Source organism: Toxotes jaculatrix, chromosome 1 (assembly GCF_017976425.1).
Source record: "Toxotes jaculatrix isolate fToxJac2 chromosome 1, fToxJac2.pri, whole genome shotgun sequence".
Taxonomy (NCBI): Eukaryota; Metazoa; Chordata; class Actinopteri; family Toxotidae; genus Toxotes; species Toxotes jaculatrix.
In genome coordinates, this window is record NC_054394.1 from 10,667,927 (window position 1) to 10,692,792 (window position 24,866).

General features: G+C 41.8%; 3 protein-coding genes across 9 annotated transcripts in view; 2 read left to right on the plus strand and 1 right to left on the minus strand.

Moving 5' to 3' along the window:
- LOC121197016 (SH2 domain-containing adapter protein F-like) overlaps nucleotides 1-4,717 on the plus strand; it is a 98,350-nt gene extending 93,633 nt beyond the window's left edge. For both annotated transcript variants that reach the window (XM_041060393.1, XM_041060559.1), the window contains one exon: nucleotides 962-4,717. In XM_041060393.1, the coding sequence (XP_040916327.1) occupies nucleotides 962-1,148 (187 nt within the window). In that variant the 3' untranslated portion in view covers nucleotides 1,149-4,717. The remainder of the gene's footprint in view (nucleotides 1-961) is intronic.
- Nucleotides 4,718-8,300: 3,583 nt separating this feature from the next.
- On the minus strand, nucleotides 8,301-12,471 carry LOC121197191 (ubiquitin-like protein 7). 2 transcript variants are annotated; one of them, XM_041060773.1, is made up of 11 exons: nucleotides 12,428-12,457; nucleotides 11,907-12,087; nucleotides 11,653-11,772; nucleotides 11,451-11,536; nucleotides 10,250-10,334; nucleotides 10,100-10,157; nucleotides 9,863-9,996; nucleotides 9,503-9,552; nucleotides 9,221-9,397; nucleotides 8,936-9,049; nucleotides 8,301-8,722 (listed from the first exon to the last, which is right to left on the minus strand). In XM_041060773.1, the coding sequence occupies exons 2-11, from the start codon at nucleotides 12,079-12,081 to the stop codon at nucleotides 8,582-8,584; spliced, it is 1,140 nt and encodes a 379-aa protein (XP_040916707.1). In that variant the 5' UTR covers nucleotides 12,082-12,087; nucleotides 12,428-12,457; the 3' UTR covers nucleotides 8,301-8,581. The 2 variants fall into 2 exon arrangements, with proteins under 2 accessions (XP_040916707.1, XP_040916619.1); XM_041060685.1 differs by having other exon boundaries at nucleotides 8,302-8,722; nucleotides 11,907-12,083; nucleotides 12,428-12,471.
- Nucleotides 12,472-13,520: 1,049 nt separating this feature from the next.
- Nucleotides 13,521-24,866, plus strand: part of cd276 (CD276 molecule) — a 61,811-nt gene continuing 50,465 nt past the window's right edge. For 4 of the 5 annotated variants that reach the window (XR_005894278.1, XR_005894277.1, XR_005894279.1 and 1 more), the window contains exons 1-2: nucleotides 13,521-13,749; nucleotides 19,721-19,816. Coding sequence is in view for 2 of the 5 variants with exons in the window: in XM_041041728.1 (XP_040897662.1) it covers nucleotides 13,743-13,749; nucleotides 19,721-19,816 (103 nt within the window). In the remaining 3 variants the exon portion in view is untranslated. Of the gene's footprint in view, nucleotides 13,789-19,720; nucleotides 19,817-24,866 lie in introns of all 5 variants that reach the window. The other variant, XM_041041749.1, reaches the window with a different exon arrangement.

The window sequence follows — 24,866 nt, forward strand, 5'->3', positions numbered from 1 at the left end:
CTTTTAGTCTCCTCCCCAGACAGCTCCAAAGTTATCAGCGGTAATCCAGCTTTCAGAACATTGTCACTTACTGTAGGGAGCAACGACTGCATGGGTAAATGAGAAATGGGCTGTTAAGGACAGGTGATTTGTTGTGTTTCCCTCAGGTTCAGGTTCACTCTTACATACTTTTCTCTTTAAACCACAAATTCTTTAGCCATGGTAGCGCCGTGCCTCCTACATATGGCAATGTCAGTCAGTCTGTCGGTTGATCTACCTCTTGGTTCCAGATAACTATTGGATGGTTTGCCATGACATTGTGTACAGATATCCATCGTTCCCAGAGGATGAATCCTAATGACTCTGGTGGTGATCCCCTCACTTTTCATGTTGCACCATCAGCAGGTCAAAGCACTGTCATTGTGAGCATGTTAGCATGCTAACAGTGGATGCTTATCTGAGATGACACCCATTCATTTGAATTAAATTTAGCGAGACAGTAAAAGGTTTCACGTTTGCTTTCACGTTGTTCAGCTCACTGCACATGTGCATTCATGTTTCTTCTGCCTGTGTGGTCCTGCTTGGCCCATAGACTTTACTTTGTAATGTATCATGCAAATAAAAGTATCTTTTCTAGACTCTGGGAAAATTTATCAAACATCCATGGTTTAAAAAGTCACAAAGTGCAAAGAGTAATAATTGATCTTGTTTGCCTGTCTCTTTTATGATGGTCAGACATTCATGATTCTGACATTAGCATTAGCTCAAAGCATCGTTGTACCTAACCCAAAAACGGAGATGCTAGCCGTGCTAGTATCTCCGTTGTTGGTTAACCTTATTTTACACAGGTTACAATTCATTTTCATGCAATGGAAGATGAAGCGGTCACTTTTGAAAACATGATGTACAATGTTAGACTCTTGTGTTTATAGAACTAACAAGATGTTTTCTGTCCCTGTCTTTTGTCTTTCCCTGTCTCCAGGAGCAGCCAGGGCTTCATGCACATGAAGCTGTCACGAACAAAGGAGAACAAATACATTCTGGGCCAGAACAGCAGCCCTTTTGACAGCGTGCCTGAGATTATCCATTTCTACTCTAGCCGCAAGCTGCCCATCAAGGGTGCCGAACACATGTCCCTGCTCTACCCCGTAGCCATCAGGACACTATAGTGGTATCGCCCCCTGCAGGCATTCGTCCCCTGCAGTACTCACTGGACCACTCTGTGGCTCCACTCTCCTTGTCCTTTGGACAGAACCCTGTAGGCTCATGGGAAGACGAATGGCATCCCAAACTGCTGATCCTGACTCACCTCACTGGCCGACAGAATCCAGACCTTTTGAAGGCCTACTTCATACTATCTCATACTTACAGACTCAATGTTTGCAGAAGTCTTTATTATTTTATTTTATTTTATTTTATTTTATTTTATTTTATTTTATTTTATTTATGACAGTCACCCGCTCCATTACATCATAGACTGACTGTCTGATGAACATCATTTCATTCACTCTTGAGCTGACTTCCCCTAGCACTTAACACTCAAAGAAAAAGAAAGGTACAACACTGTAACATTTGTCATTGGGATGTACCTTTTATCATAACATTGTACCTTTTTACCTTAGAGTGCACATCATAACAACTGTGTATGAACAAGTTTGTCTGATTTTCTCGTTTGGTTAGGCTCTACTGATACTGTAATTGTTTGTTAGGGGACTTGAAGATTGTAAGACCCATGTAAGGGAAGCGACATTTATGAGGCATGTTAAGGGATATTGTCCACATGGGCCCCATACAGTGGCCAGGATATTGAATAAACTGGCCTTGTATGAGTGGTGTGTCCCCAGCTGCACAGAGACAACAGGCCTGTGAGCTGTGTAGAGTGATCTCTCTATCTTGTCATAGTGCATGCTGTCTGCTATCCATCACTGAGTGGGTGTATCACGCCAGTGACAGTGTAAGTACCATAGTGGTGAGACAGGCAGGAGAGCATGATGGATGGGTCATCCCATGCGACACAGTACAATTGGCTGAGGCTAGCGACCAGAGCCTGTCCAAATGGACCAAATTACCCCTGATACCCCTGCTTAGAATGGCTTTGCATCGGGAGAATGAAATATGCCTGCATTGTCTACCTCAGAAAATCAATTTCATTCGCCCATCTGGAGATCAATAGGTACAATGGGATTGCAGACAACGATCTGCCCTCCGCTCGACATTCCCAGTTCCCTTAAAATTGCATCATTGGTTTTAGGAATAAGTTTTTTTTTTCAATTCAATTAATCCAAGATTTTTTTTTTTATGAAAACATTTTCATAAAAAAACAGATTTTCCAGATCAGCAATTGTATGTATAGTCACTAATATGATACTGTGTGATGTCAGTAACAAATGTTTGGTTAATGCCTTATAATGCATGGGTCAAATCAGTCCGCAAGATCAGATGATTTCCAGTTCTGCTTTTAACGATTGTTCTGTGACTGTAATTTATTCTGGGGTAATTATTACTGATGTGTTCCTCATTTGTGATGGCCCGTTGGCCCCCTCGCCCTCATTGTCCTGTGCCGATGTGATCGTGTTTTTCGGGGACTACTCCAGCCTCTTTTACTGTGGTGCTTTGCATTTTATGTTGCTTCGAGTTCTGCTAAATGCACGTTTGCCTCAGTGGCCTGACTTGGGGACGTGAGTCACGGCGTCTCCTGACCAAAGGGATTGTCAAGCCTCACATGAGAGACCAATCGCGGACCAATCACAGCGCAGCCTGTTAGAACCCGGATTAACACCTAACTTCAACTCTGTCATGCCTCCGCTTTAAAGCATTAAAAGCCCCCTCTGTCATATGCCATTTACTTCCAGATGTGCAAACGTGTGAATGGGAGTGAGTATGCAGGTGTCAAACACGTTCATGTGTACGGTATTTGTATGCAAATGAGAAAGTGTGCACAGACTTTCTGAGTTCCAGTGTGTTTTTAAGCCTGCTGGTACAAACTGGTGACATTTAGTGCTTGAACCTATTTGGTTTGTCGGCACCTTTTTTTTCCCTCCCTTGACCTCAAGAAATTAGAATTTAGCCCCATGACTTGCTAATTTTCTTTTTCTTCTTGCATTCACTCATCAACCACATTTGATTTTAGCAGCTCATATGGATGACATGTCTGTCTTGTGGCCTGCTCTCTGTAGTTTATTGTAAAAGATCCAATAATATTTCAGCCCCCAGTGTTTAATACTGCTAACCAGTCACAGCAAGAAGGCGCTGATTTGCCAACAGCATCTAATGAGAGTGTCTAATAGCTTGTATGGTCAAACTGTCTCCTTAGAGAAAAACTTTGTCAGTCTTATGAGTTGCAAAATTCATTTGGTTGGTGGTTCAATGAGCAAATGCAAGTAAACTTTTAAATTTTGGGGGCTTTGTCTGAGCTGAACGTGACTGACAATAGGAATTAGAAGCTGAATTTAGCAAGCATGACCACTGTATATACAAAGTCAAATAAACTTTGGCTTTGACTATATCTCCGCTGTGCGCTATGCAACTATTAACTGCAGTCGTTGAAGGGAAGATGATTGGAGTGTGTGCCTCCACCAAATGCTGACATGTGATGGTACAAAATGTCCACAGGGAAGAAATGTAATCAGCTGTATGACCTGATTAGTCAAAGTAGTTTGCAGAAAGTGAGATGTATACAGACGTTTATTTTGTCGGTGCGGTAAGTGAGCAGAGAGATATTGCTGTCGTCAGATAAGTACAGTGCGTCTCATGAGGGTGCCTGTTGGTGTGATGAGGCAACCTCTACAGCTTTAGTAGGGAATAGTATGTTGTTGCAGTGGACCTACGTATTTCCTTGAAAGAAGATATCCTAAGAAGAAATGCAAATTTAAAAATAAACTATACGTGTGATGTATCCTTTATGTTCTAAATGTTCCCTGTTTAAGAAATGAAACAGTAGAGGCTCTTTATTCAGTTACTGCTGCTCATGAGTATCTCTCGTCTACAGGAAAGAGCCTGTGTATGATGGACACACTGCCTAGAGAGAGGCCTTAGCTTTGAAAGAGAAAGAGAAAACTGGAGAGATGGAGGAGAAGAATAAGGGAGAGCCAGAGCGGAGGGTGTTAGGACAGGGGCAGGGAGTTGCTGCGATCAGCAGACACACTCTTCACATTCGTATGTTTCTATTATGAGAACCTGAAAGAGCCCTGCTCCTCCCTCAGAAGTGTCTTAAAGTGTGTGTGTGTGTGTGTGTGTGTGTGTGTGTGTGTGTGTGTGTGTGTGTGTGTGTGTGTGTGTGTACACACGATTGTGCATGCATGAAACAGTGTTTGTGTGTGTGTGTGTGGGTGCATGTGAGTGAGCTTATGTACTGGTGTAAGCAGCCATCAGCCATTGACTTGCCCCCGTGTGTATCTTGTGTATCACTTTACTGTGGTAAAGTGGCATGTATGAGTTTCCTTTGTGTACATTTTCGTGCCACGTATGTATGCACTACTATAACATATCTCTGTACAGTCCCTCATGGCCAAATGTATATACTGAATGTATTGTATGGGGACATAGAGGCATCAAGGTTCAAAATAAATAAAATTGGGTTTATGAGTTAAATGTGCAATCTGATATTTTGATTCCCCTTTTTCTTGTTGTATCAGACAGATACACAATAAAGCAGACATATAATTATTTAGTAGGAGCAGAGCCCCTTCCCGCACCTTCACCATCTCCAGTTACCATGGCGAAGCCCTTCGATAAATAGTGAAGAGCGACCATTGTTTGAGTCAAGGACAGAATGCTGGAGCTATTATCAAGCCTGTACTCCAGCATTTGTTTTCTATTGATCCACTTTGTGGCACAGTCCTGTAATATTTTTTCATTCTGTTGTTCATGCCAGTAGCATTTGCATATGTGTCTGTCCAAAGCTTGCTTGTCCATATTTCCTGGCTTCCAGTATTCACACCTCTGGCCCTTTTTTGATAATGAAGTGGTTTACAGCAGCAGTGTGTGCATGTGAGCTATTTTTGTCCATGCTGTGTATTTAATGAAGTGTAAATCACATATGATTCTTGGCATTTGAAGAGAGTCTTTGCCTCAAGTTATGGACTCAGAGGACATTTCCTCGCCAACAAAGAGGAGCCAGAACAGTAGTGTTTATTTTCATTGGTAACACTTTATTTTGTGGGTCTGTAAAATAATCTCCCATGAAATTTCCTGGAAGAACTTTGTACATTGGTACTCCTAATTATAGCCAAAATAGTAAATTCTTTTGAAATAAAAATACCCATTCAATATTCATGTGTTACTAAAACTGCACTCGCTGCATTTGTTTTATTCTTTTAGAATATTTTATACAGAATAAAACCACAGTCAGTATTAATACATAACTGTACTATTTGCACTGCAATCCCCACTGTGGTTGTGGATACTTACACCTTCAGGGGTGTTATGGCTACATGTAAATGAAACTGCTCGGAGTCCAGCGTTCAATACTGCTAAAGGCAATTTTAACAGTGATATCCCTAATCCCTTACCCTAAAATCGCTTCCAGAACTGTTGCATTGTGAGACTGTTGCTTTTTTTTTTTTTTTTTTAATGTAAGCAAAATTTTGGCCACCAAACAACTGGCAGGCATTCAGGAATGGCACAAGTAGGGGGTTGATGAAAGGAAACATTGAATACTCAGCCTCTCGAGCCATTTGATAGTAGGCAGAACTTGTAATGCTCACACTTCGGGCTTGGAGAAAAGTCTGCGCAAATTACTATGCTAAGAATCATAGAACTTCTACACAAATAAAAAAGAATCGGGACAAACATTGTTCAAGGAGAGCATTGGCTCCACAAGTCACTTTAGGTTTAGTAGTTGACTCAATCAAATCCAGGGCTTCGAACAAGGAGTGAAGTTGCTATTTTAAGTTTCCATTCCAACTCCCCACGGTGGTTCCTGCGTGATCTCCCTGTCTCTCCCTCCACGGTAGCTCTGTTCTCCTCCAGAGAAGCTCCATCAAGGGTTAAAGCACCTGGGATGAAATGCATCAAAGAAGCTTTTGTGGACAAAAAGAGTGCTGGAAAAGAAGGGGAAGAATAAAAGCATGGCTTGAAAGCAATGAATGGGCCACGAGGGGATAAAATGGCCTTGTGTCCATCAGAGGCTCATTTCATATTCCGCTCAGTCACGCCAGGCACAAAACAATCTCAGGTAACAGACCTTATGTTAATAACACATGAAGTGCCCCTTTTCAGAAAGACAAAAGCAGATGGAGCGAATTATACCAACCCTATCCTTCCCTCCTCCTCTGGCATGTCAGAGGATTTTATCAGGAGAGAATAGTGTCGGTATTGTTCTGCTTGTCTGCGAAGGCTTGATTAGAGGAGCTTTTACACCATTTCAATAGATGTGACATTGATGATTTCTATTGGCTTAACATATTGCCCATAATGACATGGTGCAGAACCTTGCTCATTACCTGAATCCCAGGTCACTGTGGGAGTAATTGGGCAGATATGTGCCAGCTTCAAAGCCCCGGGCTCGATTCATTAGGAAGCAACTTTCTCGTTGTTTAAGCCATTTCCTCTTCCCGCTCAGAAGAGGTTGTTCGCAGATATGCGTCCACCGCCCCGTCATTGTGGTAACTTTTGAAAAATTAAACGAACACAGACTCTTATTCAAAGCCACACTGACCACAGGTTGTAGTGAGGCGTAGGTGCCGTGTGATGACTGGGGCGAAGCTCAGTGAAGAGGGACTCCATAGATCTCAAACATAAGGAAGCACTGTTGATAGGAAACAGCTTGTCTTCCACTACTCCCTGCCTCTTCAAAGTTGGTGGTGCTCTTGTGATGGTGAGCGTCACCAATGGTTGAAACCAAAAAAGAAAAACCTAAAGATTTACCTCTCTCGTGTGTTGGATTTTCAAAAGGCAATTTCACTGCAATTTCAATATCTTTATTTATATCATTTTAAAGGAATGAATATATTCTTCAGATGTTTTTGGAATAGCCAGGTAGTATATATTTAGAGGTGATGAAAGAGTCGACAGGTGCAAACAGTTCGTGTCAGTTCATATACCGTACTGTAATTTCAGTTCTCTTTTGAGAATTTAATATCAGTCAAGGCCCTGAGAGATTACATACAGTCAATACTTTTCACGGTTGACAACAAAAGGGACCTAAACATACTGTGTGCAAAGACGTCTTTTCTATACCATATGTGTGACGCGGTGTCACACACTGCTGAGCGTCTCCATGGTGATTTACCACAGTAAATTGTTTAGAATATCCTGAAAGCTGCAGCTAAGAAGCTTGAGATAGAAGCCTCTGCACTAAAAACAGTAAATAGACACGATATACTACAATGTATGTGTGATGCAACACCTGATTTCAGTGAAGCTCTAAAAAAAAGACATGTCTAGATTGGAAATCAATGCGAAACTGTTTTCCATTATCCCTGCTTGGTTTACAATTCAACTATTTTTTCTGGGCAAGCACAACTGCCTCCTTTTAAATTTGCTTGAAAGACAATGACACTTTTATTCACTATTGTTTAGTTGAAGCTATGACACTGTTTCCTTCAGCGTGGTGGAAATGCTTTATTTTTAAAATACCCTTGGAGGCAGTTGGAGGTGGAAATTGCCCGCAGGTGTGCATGCATATAAAATGGTAATGGGGACAGACGGACACAAAGCGCTGTTTGGGTGCTGTGCTCATGAAAGGGCAATCCACTGATTGAGCTGTCACATTCACAGATGCAGTAATAAAACTAAGCAGGGCAATTACTGTAGATGGAGAACGGTAGGTAGCAGAGGGGGGCTCGCAATATGTCCTCCCCTAAAATACCCTGATGGGAGACAACGAGACAAAGCAAATGTAGCCGTCTGTAATAAGGCTGGGGGAGGAGGGGGGGGGGGGGGCTTAGCTAATGGTAGCAATGCTCTGACAAGCACAGCGACATCTCAGAGGATGTTAATAAAGCTATCACCTTATCTGTGCAACTTTCATTTTTATGGTACTGACTGTCAAAGCACATTGCCCTCTTTGAAAAATTAATCCACACAACTACAAATACAGCAACCATTTATCAAACACTGCTCAACAGAGGACAGGTGAAGAACATTAGTTTAAATTTAGGAAAGGAAGAAAAGGCAAATAAATAGGCAGTGTGTGTGTGTGTGTGTGTGTGAGGATGATCTGTGATGGTCGGTCATGTCTGGATAGAAATAAACTACTATATTGCCATCTAGTGTACAAATGGGGGAATTACATTTGATACAGGAAGGCGATGTAAACGCAGCGGATAACTTAGAGTGCGTAGATTAGTGTAATACATTTTCAGTCAGTGCCACCAATTAAATAACAGGACAACAGATTGATGACTTGATGAGCATGATTAAATTTATTACAAGTCTGGTCACATCAATAAGAAAAAGCTGTCAAGCTGTCAACTGAGCTTTGTGGAGCTCAGTTGAAACAGTGATGTATGTACTGTATACTTCACGGTAATTAGGGTAATAATAAAAAAATGTACATACTGCATGTCAAAATCCATAATTTATTATTTTTGAGTGGCAGCGTAACAAGCTTTCTCCTGCTCTCTCCTCTATAAAAGCCTCCTGTCTGTGGGGTATGAGCTCAGAGTCCTGGGCCTCCAGCAAATATGAGCTCGAGGGCAGCCTGGATGTCACCATCTGTGGCCTGCAGCGCCCTCAGCATCAGCTCCTCATCCTGGATCCCCATGTCCCTGAGCTGCTGCATCTGGGACTGCCAGCGGCCCTGGCAAAACAAAAACACATTCAGAAGAGACCGACCAGTCTAAAGAGCTTTGCAGCTGCAGCGTATACCTTTCACTGATAGCACAAAAAATACAAATCCTCTAACAGTAAGTATAAACAGGTGAATTACCATTTTAAATATTATTTGACATCTTGCCGCACATTTCCTCTAAGAACTGATTATGGGGATGAATCAGCCAGTTGCCACTCTCACCTGTAGAGCAGACATGTTGGTGGCTTGCAGAGCTTGCTGCAGTGCCTGGCTGAAGAGATCGTTGCTGACTGGGGTCCCTGCTGGCATGGGGGCTACGCCGCTGGAGGGGTCCGCCTAAATCAAAGACAGAAAGACAGTAAAGGGGAAAAAAAAAAAAAAGAAAAATGCATTCACCTGCAGGGCTGTAGGCAAAGTTTGTGGCTGAGGTTGTATTTTTGAAATGTATAAATTCAGTTCAGTCATTAGCCCAGAGGTTTAAATAAAAATTATGAAAATAAATCTCACCTGGCTTGCTGTCGTGGGAGTGACTGCGCTGCTGTCAGGAGTGCTAGCGAGAGCCAAAGCTGTTGCCAGCTCGCTCTGTGTTATCGGTCGAGGGCCTGTCGCTCCACTGTGACTCAGGGACACTGGTCGCATTCCTGCTGAGACCCCTGATCTGTTGGAGGGTCCTGCTGGGCTCCCCTGTCACATGCATTTAGACACACAGGAATACACTTAGGCCCTCAGCATTATTAGCTTTCCTAAACATGATATCTGACGAGCTGAGCGTCAACCAGAGTGACTCACAGATTGGAAATCCTCCTCGTCGTCAGACATGCCCTCAAACATGAAGCCTCCTGCCAGATAAAAATAATTTGTTGTTCATTTTCTAGTGAAAACAACAAAAACAGATTCGTAAAAAAGCATAAAAAACAATTACAAAGGAAAGACAAGGAGGAGAAGTAAACAATAATGTGGGTGAAAAAATAATTTTAAATTATTTTAATGTTCAAAGCGCATATGTAAGCTGTATTTTAAAAGGCCAGACAATGCAACGGAACCAGTAGTTTGTTGCATAATATCAAAACATTAAACTATTGTCTGCCTCAATTCTGTTGTTTTAACTTGTCAGCAGCATTTCCTGATGACTGTTAGTGACCGACTTACCTGGCATTTCACTGTAGGAACTGGCAGAGACGTTGCGAGAGGAGCTGGCACTGGACTGAGCGGGCATACTGCCTGCCACAGAGTGCAGGACCAGGATGATGGCGTTGACAAGGGCTGGGTGTGAACTGATTAATCTGTTAAACAGAAAGAAAAAGCAGAGATGTGAATTTAATGACCTTCATCTGTGTGTTTTTTTTCTTAAAAACAAAGCCAATAACAAAGACAAGCCACACTCACACATCCAGCATGTTAGGGTCTGTGAACTGCACAAAGAGATCTTTGTCTTGGAGCACCCCTGAACAGATTAAAGGGAAATGTTACTATTTACATATTTGCATGGAAAATTTTGACGGCATGACAATGTTTACAAACCCAAGCAGGTCTTACCTAGGGCAACTGGGTCTGACCTGAGCCCTGGTGTAGCCACAATGATCTGATCCAGGGACTCTTTATTTGTTAGCATTTTATATACCTGCATGTGGGGAAAAGACAGTAAGTGCCATTCATACACCTAGCAGCAGCATTGGTTGGTTGTGTGGTTGAAACATTTTTTCAGTGATGTGTTGTGATGTAAAAGGTGTGTCAGCTGCCCCCATCTATTGCTGAAAGGTATCTACAGCACCAGATATCTGAGTCAACGTCCATGAAGCTGAACTATCTGAACTATCCTTTTATCACTCAAACCATCATGCCGGTATTGTAGAACTGCTCGACTGTTTGATTGTGGTAGGTTTGCAGTATACCATGGAAAGCTGCCAATCTGTGTAATGCCTAAACCTGTTCCTGTTGAGGGTAATCACAGACTACCTCCTAGCCGTCCAGGGTCCTGTTCACACTAAAATGCAGCTAGGGTGATCCAATCAGAATTCAGCAGCTGTGAACACAGGTGCTGCTACACCCGAAGGACAGTGTAGAAGAATCCAATTACTCAAACCAAATAGTTTCCAAGTCAAGTATGCGTGTGTCCAAAAATTAGTAAAACGCAATCACTCCAATGCATTCCTGCATTCTGCGGTGACAGAAAATCGAACCAACTTGTGACTGTGAGTAAGGCATGAGAAAGTTCCCAAACACTGCCGGTTTATTGCCTTTATTGCTAAATAACTCGGACAAGGTTTGGACTGAGGACAGGATAAACTTCATATGTATGTATTAAGGAACAGAGCCCAAATAAATCAGAGTAGTTAAATGTGATTATAAGGATTTCATCAACATGCGTTTGAAATAGACTGCCAGGCACATCTAGATGTTTCTGAATACAAGATGATAAATCTAGAAGAGGCCTAAACCTCTTTAGGTCCTTTGATTGTAATAGAAGGCTGAGATATAATCCTAAAGAGTGTCCACAGATTTTGGCATAGAGAGAAAAATCACATGAGCAATCATGCATGGATGGAGAACCAAACATTGTGCTTCTTAACACTGACAAAATGAACTAAACTGTTTAAGTAATGATTATTAAAATAAAACAAAACACCTCAGTAGATCAAATAGAACATAATTTACACTCTTTGGAGGTTTGGATGGAGAATACTTTGCAGGGGGCATCACTGCTATGTTTGACACACCGTGTGTGTCTTCTACTCACTGAGTCTCTGTAAGCAGAGTTGAGAGAGTGAAGAGCAGCATGAAACACCCTGAACTCCCTGGCTGCAGTTGCTCTATTCACAGGCTCTACAGAAGAAAAACACACAAATACACACATGTTCAGGTTCAGAATTTCAGCTTCACTAACAGTACAACTTAAACACAAATCTCAATGCTTAAATCACGCACACACATCCACAGACCTGGACTGCTCTCTGGCTCTGGCCAAGTCTTTTTGAGGATGTGTAAAGTGGATCCTGGTTGGATCCCACAGGCATCCAGTGTGAGATCATCTTTAAGTTTCCGTCCACAGTGGACCAGCTCTGATATGCAACACGAACAGAGACAGAACATTTTAAGGACAAACAATAAAGGCACATAAAGACAGCACAGCAGTGCAGGGGGTATTTCATTCACAGCTAATTTATTATGTTCAAACACCACAGCTGTAACACACCTATTAGTTCAGGGTCTAGGACGGAGTCTGAGAGCTGAGCTGCTACAAGCTGTTTCAAGGTAGCGACCCTGTATCCTCCAGGTGGAACATCCCCTGGCATCATCTCTGGGAAGTGGAAGATTGATTTGGGTTGATCCATCAGCTTCAAAGACAGGTGCCAGTCTGCGGAAGCCATCTCTGCCTCATCACACAAACAAAACACAGCCTTAACATGGGAGCATGAACGCTTATTACACACGCTAGCTAGAGTTTAATAAAGCAGTTAGTGCTGTGAGCCTGTGATTCCTAACTTTTTTCTTTTTTAGAGGAGGGACTCGGGGTTTTGGGATGAAAAAGCTATGTTAGCAGCCCCGGTTAGCTGCTTTGCGTTTGCAAAAGAAAAATTCCGTTTTGCAAAATTAAACGCGAACTGTTCCGGATAGTGCGAGTGATTTAAACCATCCCTTAACAACATTACAAGAAATGTCATACAAAAAAACGCCACGACGGCTGTACATTTTATACATGAACTGCACACTCACCCTTTCGTTGTTGACACTCGACTCACTTCCTGGTTTTAGTCACGTGGTCTACGTTACGTTTAATTCTACTGTCCAAACAAAGGAGATTTTACTGTCTCTCACTGTCTTCAACCGCAGGCAGTGGTGGAAGCGGTATTCAGAGGCTTTACTTCAGTATAAGTGTCAATGCAGCAATGTAAAAACACTAAAATAAAAATAAAAACTGCAAAAATATTCCATTACGACTAAAAGTCATGCGCTAGCACCAAAATGTAGTTAAAGTATTAAATTAAAAGAATTCGTTTGGTCCCTCTGACAAATATATATTATTATATCTTTAACAACGGGTTGTATTTTAAAAGCTTTTATCCAGTGTGTAAAATCTTCATCTTAAAACTAGCTAAATCCGTCAAATGAGTCGATTCTGCAGTATTCCCCCTGAAATGTAGTGAAGTATTTAGCATAAAACGTAAATATTCAAGTAAGTATATGTCAGTATAAATGCCACTTTGCCAATACACTTTTGTTTAAAGAGTAAAACATCTACACATTTTCCCCCCAGTGTACTAGACACCACTGTGTTCCCAATTGATTTTCCTGATGCAAATTCAGGATTTTCCAGTGCTGAGTAATGTTTTGGGCAAATGTGATTCCGGACAGTAGTTTTGTCTACGTGTCTGCACAATGTTCATTAGTTTTAACTAAAAGTGTCATTATCAGACGAATCTCTGCTTACAAAGTATAAGCTATATTTGTCCAAAGACCACAGATCCATGCCTTTATAATACAACATGATAAAAAAAAATGGAGGCATATGGTTATGAATCAGTAGAAACTGCAGTGATACCTTCAAGGACCATATGAAAAGTCAAAACAGTCTTTCAGAGTTGAAGGCTTTTTTTTTTTTTTTTAATAAAAAAGTAATCCTGGGTGTTCAGAGAAAAAGACAGTATCACTGCAAACGTGCGTTTATCGCACAGTATACTGTATGGTAAGAAAAGGAAGTGGGTACCGGTGTGTTCACCAAATGGTTAACACGGGGGTCGGGACCATGAAGGCTGTTTCCCCCCTCGGCATGACATCACTGCTGGACAAAGCAGTAAGGAGTGGTTTCTGTGAGGAGAGCCGTCCCAAATCAATGGAGCATACCTACACACTCTGAACAAAAACAAAAGAAAAACACATCCTGCACTTTTATCCACCGTCATAACAAAACTGGCATCGGGTCGGCAGCAGTTTTACTTTGTTTGTTTTTTTTTTAACTGAGAGAGGAATGAACCACTCTGGAAAATAACGTCGGCTGAGCTGCACTAAGAAAAAGAGCCACCGCCGCTGGATGGTTGGTGCGTTTTTTTTTTTTTAAGTTTCGCCGTCCTAACATGGTAAGCCCGAGAATAAAAACACACACAAGACGAGTTAGAAAGCAGAGCAGGTTATTATATGTAGGCGAACGACGAAAGAGATAACTGTGAAGTTTGGTCAAAGACGAGCAACAGCTGAGGAATAGAGGAACCTGATGAACTCAGGGCAGGGTAACTGGTCCACATAGTTGGCTCTGTTCACTGGCTCGGTGCCACAGTCTGTCTGGTTTACGGGTCACTATATGTGTATTGCAGTTTTAAGGCAAGTCAGACGCGTCCTAAGCTATACGGAATACTGCCTATAGTTGGAGCAAGTAACGTTTATGAATGAAACGGACTGCGCCCCCACTTGGCAAAAAGTGAACACTGCATTACTGCATTTAATCAGTGTAACGGTAACTTCCATAACTCAAAATGGGGACATGAAAGTTTTATTGGCAAGTTGTGCACTATGTCCGCGGTCTGTCACTGAGATCATGTGTAGGCCAAGTTAGTAAAAAAAATCCTTACCCAGTGGTATTACTTATATTATAGGCCCTTGTATAAATGTTTATCTTACAAAAATACTTTTATAAAAGAATTATTCTTCTGTCTCATTTTCTCTCTTTCTCTGTTCTCTTTTTTTTTGAGTGGGGGTGGAATAAACTGTATTAGGATAGTCGCAGTGGTTCCTATCCTGCAGTTCAAGACCCAACAAGGGGTCACAAGACTAATGTGAGGGGTCAGTAAATAATTAATACAATGGAAAAGTAAAAAAAAAAAAAAAAAAAAAGTTCTGCTACACTATATAATCATATAATTTTTGTTCTTTTTGTTTTTTCTTGTGACTTACTGGAAATATTAGCTCTGAAAATGACAAAACAGTCTTTGGCTTAACTGGTCCCAACAAGAAGACATCTGCAACCAGTGATGTGTTGCAAGTAGACATTCCTTTAGCTGTTAAGAGACCGTAAGCAAAAGAGGTTGGGAACCGCTGGGACAGGAGATAATGTGCTTTAGGCTGCAGCGAGGATGTTGCCTGTCCTCATGCTTGTCCCTATCACATGATAGTGTAGCTGTTCTCTGCTGGCAGGTACAGCTTCCTGTGGGGATGTAGGAGGATGTAGTATTTACGATTCTGACAACTTGTATGGGAAACGATCACTGATAGGGTGGAGAGATAATAATGTTATCTGACATTGTACGAGATACTCAGCTGCAAATTTTGCCAGGGAATGTGATTGTGGTTTGTGACAGAGGGTGGTTCATACCAATATTTCATCTCCGTATTATTGCACAGATAGGTACAGTATGTCAAACTGCCATAAGATAAAGGTTACATTAAAGTGGCCCCGGTGGCTTCACATAAGCGGGATGTTGGAGAACCCGTCACATTCCATACTGGTCCTATACACTTTTCTGGTCTTGAGAGGACACATCTGTCTTACAGTTGTCACTGCCTCACTTGCTAATTATCTGGCAGATAAAAATATACAGTCTAGTGCTGCCTTCTCTTGCCTGTTATTGGATTTCTGTATGAGACTGATGCATGGCCTAGTGTGAAGTGTAAATCAGAGTTTCCATAGTTTTAATGAAAGTTGGCAAGTAAAACTTTCATACAACTTTCATAGCTATAAAGCTTTCTTGAAGTTTATGGAGCTCTTCTGTCCTCAGTTTGACAAACTAATGTACTGTTTGACTAAGTAATGTACTAATTGACATGCGGGCAGCGTTTCCCCTCATGAAAGAGGGCTTGGTAAATTTAAACCGCTGCTGCCATATGGATTTGAAAGGCTCACTTTCATCCCACGATGCAGTTTCCCCTTGATGGGACTGGTGCCACCCAGGTTGGAAATGTCCCCATCATCAAGGGCCGAATGGTTCCCAATGGTTTGAGAAGCTCGGCGTCAATGATGCCAGCCATATGCCAATGAGACATTTGGGCCCAGAAAGGTCAGTCAGATTCATTATATTACTAGTGTTTAAGAATGGCCTCGTCATCCAGGAGAGGAGTGGACTCAAGAGCAGTGGTGTCAGTACAAAGACAAACTGTTAGAGGACCACTGTCACAGATTTCTGAAAAGAATATTACAATGGTACAATGACCACAGCAGAATTGTAAATCTTAATGTTCTGTGGTACCTCAAGAATCATTTCTCTTTCCTTTGACCTCAGTAAGAAGCTTAATAATCCTTAGCGCAGTGTCAGAATGAAATACACTGGTGATTATGGCTCAAAAGCTGACGACCAATCACTGAAAGAAATTCAAGATGTTCAGACTGTCAAACGGCCTTTCACTGACTGTTTCTTTTTCATTTTAATGGTCTTCATTTTAGCGAGCACTATTATTAATTAATTCCATGAACAGCATTGAAACTTGAATAAAGAGCTGGTAATACTTTTGATTCATTGGTGTAATGTAGTGATGTAGGATATTGCAGCTTTTTAAAAAATACAGCCTTGTACCTTATGAAAGTTTATTGTATCACTATAGCCTTTAGGTTGTGACTTACTTGTTTTGACCTCTATCGTTGGACTGAATCGTTAAAGTTGAATCTTAAAAGGAAAAGGGGGGGAAAAAAAGCGTGCACGTCTTGGCATGGGGGTTGGTAAAGTACTTGAGTCATTCAGTAAAAAAGCCTTTGAAGGCTTTTTGGTGTCTGGACAATACAGACAGAGTCAGACTGTGGTTTGGTGTGTTGGCATAGTTCAGTTCATGCTATCCTTAGGAAAGTTTACAGATGTATTTAAGGAGACAATGGCTGTGGTGTGTGTCTTGTTATTTTCTTTTCTTGTTAATTTAGTATTTACTCCCATTTTAAAATTTTTGTGCATATTCACTGCCTCAGAGGACAGATACCTAAGAAGATTTAGATAGTTACCGGAGTGTTGGGCTGGTCTCTGGCAGGCTTATGCCTTCTGAAAGTCCAGAGAGCAAGTGGTGAGCAGCGCTGTTATGGAAAGTTTGTGATGAAGCTGCACTCCTGCCCACATCCTCTCTGCTGAAGCCATAAATGGAGCCTCATGGAAAAAGTTCTGGTTAAGTCCTGAGGTGGAGCTACAGCTGACAGCAATATTGAAATGATTCATCGTACCAAAGCACCACAGCTGATCTGGTTGATCTGAATTGAGGTGCGTTTTTATATGTCCAGAACATATAAGTATGCTGAACTTGCAGCTGCGGTTTTGTACAGACATTTAGTGGCTCAGTTGTAAGGTTTCATTACTGTTGCTGAGTTGGTGGGAGTCAGCCAGCGTTCAGCCACACCTTGATGTTCAAAGTGTAGCTCCACCCATAGTGGTTGCTGTAAATTCTGGGTGACTCCCCACTCATGTGATAAAGAGTGGAAAACTGGAAGCATATTTCCTTCTGATATGAAAACATGCTCAATAGGGAATGAATGTAAAAAGGAAAGATTGTCTACTAGGGTGTGGATATAGAAGTTTTTCAAAATGACTCACAGCTTATTCACATTTTCTCTTTCTTTATGGAGATAAACCTGTTTAAAAAGAATATGTTACTGTGTGATGACTTGAGTTTCACAGGGATCAAAATGGAGAGTTGTGCTGCCAAAACCAACCAGATTAACCAGACAGACGTTAACAATTCAGCTACACTCTTTATGTAATGGTGGCAGTAATGTGCCATTTTGTTGTTTACAGCCATGAAGCTAAAAGAGAGGGAGAGGAAAGCTGTTTCTGTTTTTGATGCTTCACTGTGGATGTAGAACTTTTTAAAATGTTCTAAAAACACTAGTTTGCAGAGAAAACATTTTCACACTGTGGATTTTATTTTCAGATTTATTGCACATTCTTATACCTCGTTAAATGACGATCACAAATACCAGGTTTTTGGGAAACCGGCTTGTGTTTCACAGGTCACGCCCTTAGTTAACAGCAAATTGGACGATCTTTGACCAGATCTTTCTTTCCATTGGGCTGGGTTATACATACTGACAGTATGAGTAGCTGTTACTTCCATTTTCTTGATGTGTGGTGTTGAGTTTTAATGTTGGCCCAAAAATAGAGTCTGCTTCCTTTCTTAATTGTCCTGCTTGTTGTCGTTGGTCGTGTGCAAGATTTGAAAATGTCTAGCTCTGGTGACTCCCAGTGGTAGTATAAAAAATACACTCAGACACACACACACCTCATTCGATTCAGGCACAAAGTGAAGTGAGAATCAGCACACAGACTGCATCAGTTTTCCCCAGCGTTGTCTCATTTTTAGAGAAGCAAGTGTGTGGAGAGTAATTTGAAATGTTCTGTAATCATGTAAAAATTCCACACACACACTTTTATCAACCATAATTGTCTTTGTCCAGCTCCCACACACCGTCTCAACACATGTGCCTTTATAGGAAGAGAGGAATAGAGACTACAGGGGCTGACATAAGGACATGGAAATGAGCATAAAGAAACACAAAAGAAGCTAATCCCTGTGCCCTCTCCATTATAAGCTAAGAAATGATGTCATGCTAAAACAGTTATTGTTTTGAAACCATGATGTATGACTGCTGGTAGATTGTTGCTCACATCCTTTTCTCATAAGGAAATGTCTGCAGAACTGCTATTTGTAGCACACGAACAGCAACATAATACAGCACATTAATAATAGCACAATAAAGATATCCAACAAAGATATCCAGCGACTGTAGAATCTTTCTGGATATACGGTATTTTACAGTGGGGTTATTAATCTTTTATTAATTAGAAATACCCCTTTAGCTTAGTGTTCAAAATGGTGAGTGTCTGTTTTATAATAGAAAACTCTTCCCACTCTCTTCCTCTCTTTGTTTTCCTCTTCCTCTTTTTCTTTTTTTTTACTCACACACTTGCACACAGTACATACTCTTTATCCACATGTGTACAGTATGTGTCTCTTCACCTTTGAGATTATCCCATTCTTCACATCACAAGTTATTAGTTTGTATCATATTATTATTATTTTTCAGCATCACTTTCATTGAAAAGCCTATGAAGAAAACATAGCCACAGTCCACTCCAGGATATCAATTTTTAAAAGTGCAAAAGGGTGTTCAAACAAAAAAATGATCCAAAACTTACTATTATCCTACCTTTGAGATAGGTAATCCATTATAGTACATATATTTTGTTTAATTTCTTTGTAAGTTATTTTATCACAGTGTGGTGTGGCAATACAGATAAATTTTTTCTTTCTGGTGGTGAGAAGTTCTGAAAACAGCCTTGCATTCACCCCAGTAGACATGCAGCAAGAAACATGGAGCTGTGACATCAAAATAGTACATTTTAAAGCACCTTACATAAAAAAAACACCTTACAAAGCAGCCAAGGGTTCTTATACTGTTGATATGCTCAATTATTTATAATCAGGGATTGTAGAACAATGACTTCTTATCAATAGAAAAAAAAAACCTGCCTCCAGTGTTATCCAAAATACAAATTTAAGTTTTTGTCTCAGCAAATACAGAAACAAATAGTGACCTCTACCAATCTCTCCGAGATAAATATCTCATAAATATTTCATGCATGGTGGAGGGGAAGTAGACGGGGAGGGAATAGTTTTGTCTGTTTCTGCTCACTCCTAAAGTAGTGTTTTACCTCTGGAAAGCAGAGAGAGAATGACTTGGCTGTTTCCTCTCAACTTTGGAAGTCCCCATTTGTCATCGAAGGTCCACTCCCTCTGAACGAGGAAGGCTTTGAGCAGGCCAGAGAAAAGACTGAAATTGTCACCGTTGACCATACTTTTAGATAAGTCACAAGAAATAATTCCAAACTTTCATATAGCCTGTAATTCATGATATTTGTTGGAGTGTCTCCACCCACCTGAGATATCAAGCAAGCTAAAACAAAGACATAAAAGAAACCCCTCCCTGTTCCTGTCGCTTTCTAATCACCCTTCTATCCACACATCTTCTTATTTTGTTGTACTGTTGTATTCTGTGTTATTATAATCTCCCTCCTCCTCAGATGTCCCTTTTTTTATCCCCTGCAGAGCTGTGTCTGACGAAGCTGACCTGCAGTTTGAATCCACCCTCGAAGACCATGCTGTCCCTCCTGCTGCCTGCAATGCTAGCCGTCCAAGCTGTGGGTGGGTGTCGCCCCTACTCATGCCCCACCATTAGATCTAAGTCACCGCGGTGGGAAATGCCACTGCCTGTTAAACAATACACCCTGCAGGGCCTATTAGTCTTCATCTTTCAAAGGCTTCACTGGGCAAAACAACAGTTCAAATGAGACTGCTCCCAAAAATAATGTGCCAGCAGTTGGGGAGTTATTAACCCTCCCTGTTTAAACGCTCATCCATCGAGATGAGCTGACAAAGAACATATTCTTATTTATACAGACATCCTGCCTTAGGGAGTAAAAAGACATGTTTCACAATAATTCCTTTAAGTTTAGTTTTTACAGGGTTACAACTCTGTGATATGGGAGGGAGGTTTTTTTTTAATATTTTTCTTGTAATTCAGCTTGTAAAACAGAATAGCTTTGACCTTTTCCAGACAGGTGCTGAGTAGAGAGCTCGGGGCTAGGGTGAGGCCCTCGCTGAAAAGTGCTAGAAGTGCAGTTTTTCTCCTGTGACTCAGGGAGTGCGGTGAAGAAGTCATCCTCTTATATTTATAACACTGGGAAGCAGTGTGGTGGTTGATGTTGCAATTGAGGATTCATAACTCACACGCTCAGAAGTTTTACTTCAGTAGAAATGGTGCTCGAAGAAAAACTTGTGTCATCATAAAAAAGAAACAAATAGTCGGGGCTGGCTTGATAACATCTCGCGACGAGGTAAATAAAAGAAGGGAATTGAGCATGTCAAAAGAGGGATCAACAGTGCATATATTTTAATACCCCCCTTTTCCCAGTCGGTTTGGGGCTGACACATAATGTAAATTAAAATCTCATAGTGGATGATATTCCTTTATATTAATGTGGAGCCTTAGGGAGGAAGGTTTTTTTCCCCTCTGCATGCCAAAAGCAAAATGGTAAAACATGGCCTCATCATACTTTGGCAAACCCACAAAGTTCACAAAGAACTGTTACCATCCAAAACACCATCATTTCAAAAGAGCTATTTTTTTCTTCTCTCTGGTTGAGCTGACACAACCTCCTATCGGCCATCAGTGGCACATTTCAATCTTGACTCAGTGGACCTAAGTGTCTTCAGTGGTTCATTAGGGACCTATTCTCTCCCACCACAAATGGGCCTGCGGCCTGCTCATTACTGGCTGTGTGGCATCCACTGCCTAACTCGCTCCTCTCACCGGGAGGGAAGAGGAGTAGGAGGTGGCGGGGACTGATGGAGCTTTTTAACTCACGGGTAATGGGCTATTGTAGCTCACACAATGATTCCGCTTCTCTCTGCTAACTGGAGAACTAAGTGTATTAGTTGGAGTCTAGTTTGATGCTATAGTGTGCACATGTAACACTGTATATTTAATTTAATGTAACTTCAAGTGCCGCACCACCTCTAAAGAGAGTTTCAGAAGCATTTCACAACACATAAGCTCAGTCTTGTGTAACTTTTGATTGGGCGCAGTGGTATGTACTTCATAACACTGTGGACTGACAAATGAATTCACAATATTTCTATTTCTTACCAGTAGAGGACAACAGTAGTAACTAAGTAACTTATTAAAGGTGATTTTAATTGCCTTTTGTGTATTTTTATATTTATTATATAATTTATATTTTGCTTTTATCGGCCACGTTAACAGTGAACCTATAGATGTGTGTAGTTATATGAGCAGCTGTGTGTGTGTGTTTGTGTATTAGTGTACATTAGTGTAGATATGGTCCAGGGTCTCTTGGGTCTCCAGGTCCCTCGTTGGGATTACTGGCTGTTATCTTCCTTGTATTCAGGCGTGCCATTGCTCGATAACTGCAACTCCAAGTGCCCATATCAGTAGAAATGATTACACTTTGTGGTCTTTGCCAAAACACTTCCTATTGTGAGAACGCTATTTGTGAAAGAATAACACAAGGACAGCACATGACAACACTGTCATCCCGTTGCAGTAACATTGTCTCTGTAGCTCCCAGCTATAAACCGACTCAGGAGTCAGATGATGGATCATTCGCAGTGAAGCCTCTCCCTGATGTTACACATCTAGCACTGCACAGCTGTTGTGTCACTGCAGCCGTGAAGACGCTTGTCTACAACGAGTTGTTTTTGTGCTCAGATATACTATTGAGGAAGCAGGAGTGTAGAAATTTACGTCACCAACACGCTCTGGCTTTGCCCCTTGACCCTCCTGGTTAGTTCCAAGCTTAAGTTTATTCCTGTCCCACTCATTACAACCTGTCGTGGTTATAAATGTCAGCAGAATGCATAAAATATCAATGTATATGTACAGTAATGACAGAGCCACAATAGCAGCAGAGTACAGTAACATCCTTGGCTCACTCCAGCGCGGCGTACAGCAGTGTCAGCCAGCGGCAGAGCTAACAGGAGGCTGTCTTGCTAATTGCTTGTTGTTGTCATACTCTCTGTCCAGTTAGCGCAGCCACTAGGCTGCCAGAGCTCGCAGTGTGCAGCTCTTAGCACCCAAACAATGAAAGAGAATCGTATGCATGCAAATGCAGAAATGGAAAGCTGACCCCGATTTCACTGTCAGTGATGGGAGCTGTAAGGTAATTCAAATTAATTAGCATAATTGGGTAGATTTCATCTCGTGTAGTATTGGGCAGGCACACATTATGGCAGGGCCCCGGAGCGTGAAAATGGCCTCCTCATGCCTGCATCTCTGGTGTACTTTTTAAAGGTCTGCTAACTATGAATGCCCTCTTCCTGTCCTCCTATTCTCTTCACAGCAATTGATTCTGCAGTGAGGGGACACTTTAGCCTGTGCAGAAATTCAATTTAAGGTTATTACCCCGTATCAGTGATGTTCTTGCTAATTTGATTGCGTCCAGTGAAGTATCCTTTTAAAAACAATCGAGGACAGACTCAACAAAGATTGGTTTCGCCGCAATGCATACATAATGACCAGTCTCTGTTGGCTTGCCGCTGTCTCACCGTTTCCCAGCTCTTCTTTTCTCACATGGCGCTCATTGAAATAGAGTGTATTACCCAACAAGCACCTCATGATTATTTCAACAAGTCCTAAAAAGGCTGCCTAGTGGGATCGTTAAAAAATTGAATAGGGTAATATGCCAAGATAGCAGTTCTGGAGGGGAAGAGGGGGCCTGGAGCCATGTGTGGGTCTGCTGTGTGTCTAGTGGGCTGTGATGAATGGGTTGATCGGATGCTGATCTGTGCTTGGAAAGCATCACAGCTACCGAGTTGCTGAGGAAGCAGCCCAGCAGCTGACACAGGGAGACACCGACCTCCAGGGTGTTGCCTCAGTGACGTGGCGGTGGTGATGTCAGACGCGGTGGCTCTGTCATCCAGACAACGCACAGCTGGTGACAAACTGACCCTGGCTTAGCCTCACATCGTCCCTGGTGTTTGAAACTATGAATCAGCAAACGATGTGAGCCCGTGACAGAGCTAAAAATGACATTTCGAAAGGCGGCAGATGCAAAACACCACAGAGCCTCTTTGTCTCTCCCTCATCATCTCTTTCTGGCTCCTCAGTAATGATGTCCGTAGTTTATGTAGACCTCTGTGTAGCCATTATTTGAAATTTGCTGCACTCAAATCAGATCTGAACCCATGACCCTCCTGCTACCTTGAGGCGCTTCCTTGTCCGCCTTTCCCGCTCCTCTCTCTTCTGTTCCCAGCCTCCTGCTCATCAAAGGCTCTCTGTCTCTCAGGCTCATAAGCCAGAGGCTTGCCCTTATCTGCTCACTGTTCTTCAGCCAGCGCTATTATCTGAGTGCCGGAGCCCATTAACAGGTTATTGACGGGATATGAGACGGCATACATCTCTGAAGGGAGCAAGACAGAGGGAGCAGAGTGAGGGAGAAAAAACAGGAAAGTAGCATATTAGTGGGTCCCATCCTGATTTATGACATTGCTGAAAATAAGCAAGTCAGAGTCCTTGTCTTCCCTATTTGCCACCACCTGTATCTCTCCCTGAGCGAGGGCACTCACACTCCTTGATGAGTTCCTGGAGCAAAAATGGGATAGGAAGAGATTATGTTCAGAGCTTAATGTTGAAAGTGACCCCTTTACACTGCAGAAGGCTTTAAGTCACACTTAATCTCATCCAGGTTGTGCCTCTTTCACCGAGAAGCCATTTGGAAACCACTGCTCAAGACAAATATTCTTTTCACATTGCTAATTTCCCAACCAAATCATGCTTACTATGCACATGCTTCCTTAATGTTTTCCAGATGCAATTTTTTTTTTTTTTTCGAATGGGAGACATTGTGGACATCTGCATCTGCTCCTGACAGCATGAAATCAAAAGCTAGCTTTCCCTTCAGACTTTAACAGGGATTGGTTATATCATAAGAATAATCGCTATGAAAGGGCTCACAGATCCTTTGAGCGGGAATCCTTTGATGTTTAGGTGGTGCAAAATTGTCCAGAATGAAAATGTGTTGAGCTGCAGTCACATTTATCAACAGAGGGGGGCAGTGTTGTAAAAGCATACATATCTCCCTGCTTGTCTCCTCACACGACTAAAACCTACTGTCATTGCGGTCTGTTGGTATTGCACCTGTTTACTTTGCTGTGTCAATATTGCCCCTGTAATTTGCCCTCCAGTGCTGGCGCTTGATTTACCTTATGTATGAAATCATATGTTGCAGCAGAGCTTCAGACGTGCCATTTAAACATGTGTACTTACTGTGTTTATCGAATGGCTCCACCGGTTGGGTAAATAGCTCTGCTCAGTTATTGAACTGTCGCCATTATCACCTTTATGAAGAAAGACTGTGAGATGCTAATCTTTGTGTGGTTTAATGGTATTGAACTGAGTCAAGCTGAAGGGGAGTTGTGTTGTTTAATGAGCTGGAAGGCCTTGGTATTGAATTACATGTTTAAATGTGTATGTGCATGCTAGTGGCCATTGACAGAACATATAGACTAAATCTGAGGCCAGTGAACAGTGAAAACAGCCTTTACAAATACTTGTATAAATTAGTAACTCGGACAACAGAGTGTGCTTTCCTATGGTGAGTGTGTGTGTGTTTCGGTGTGTCAGAGACAGCACAGCGACCCCTGAACACCTGTGTACTAGCAGTGCGTACATACC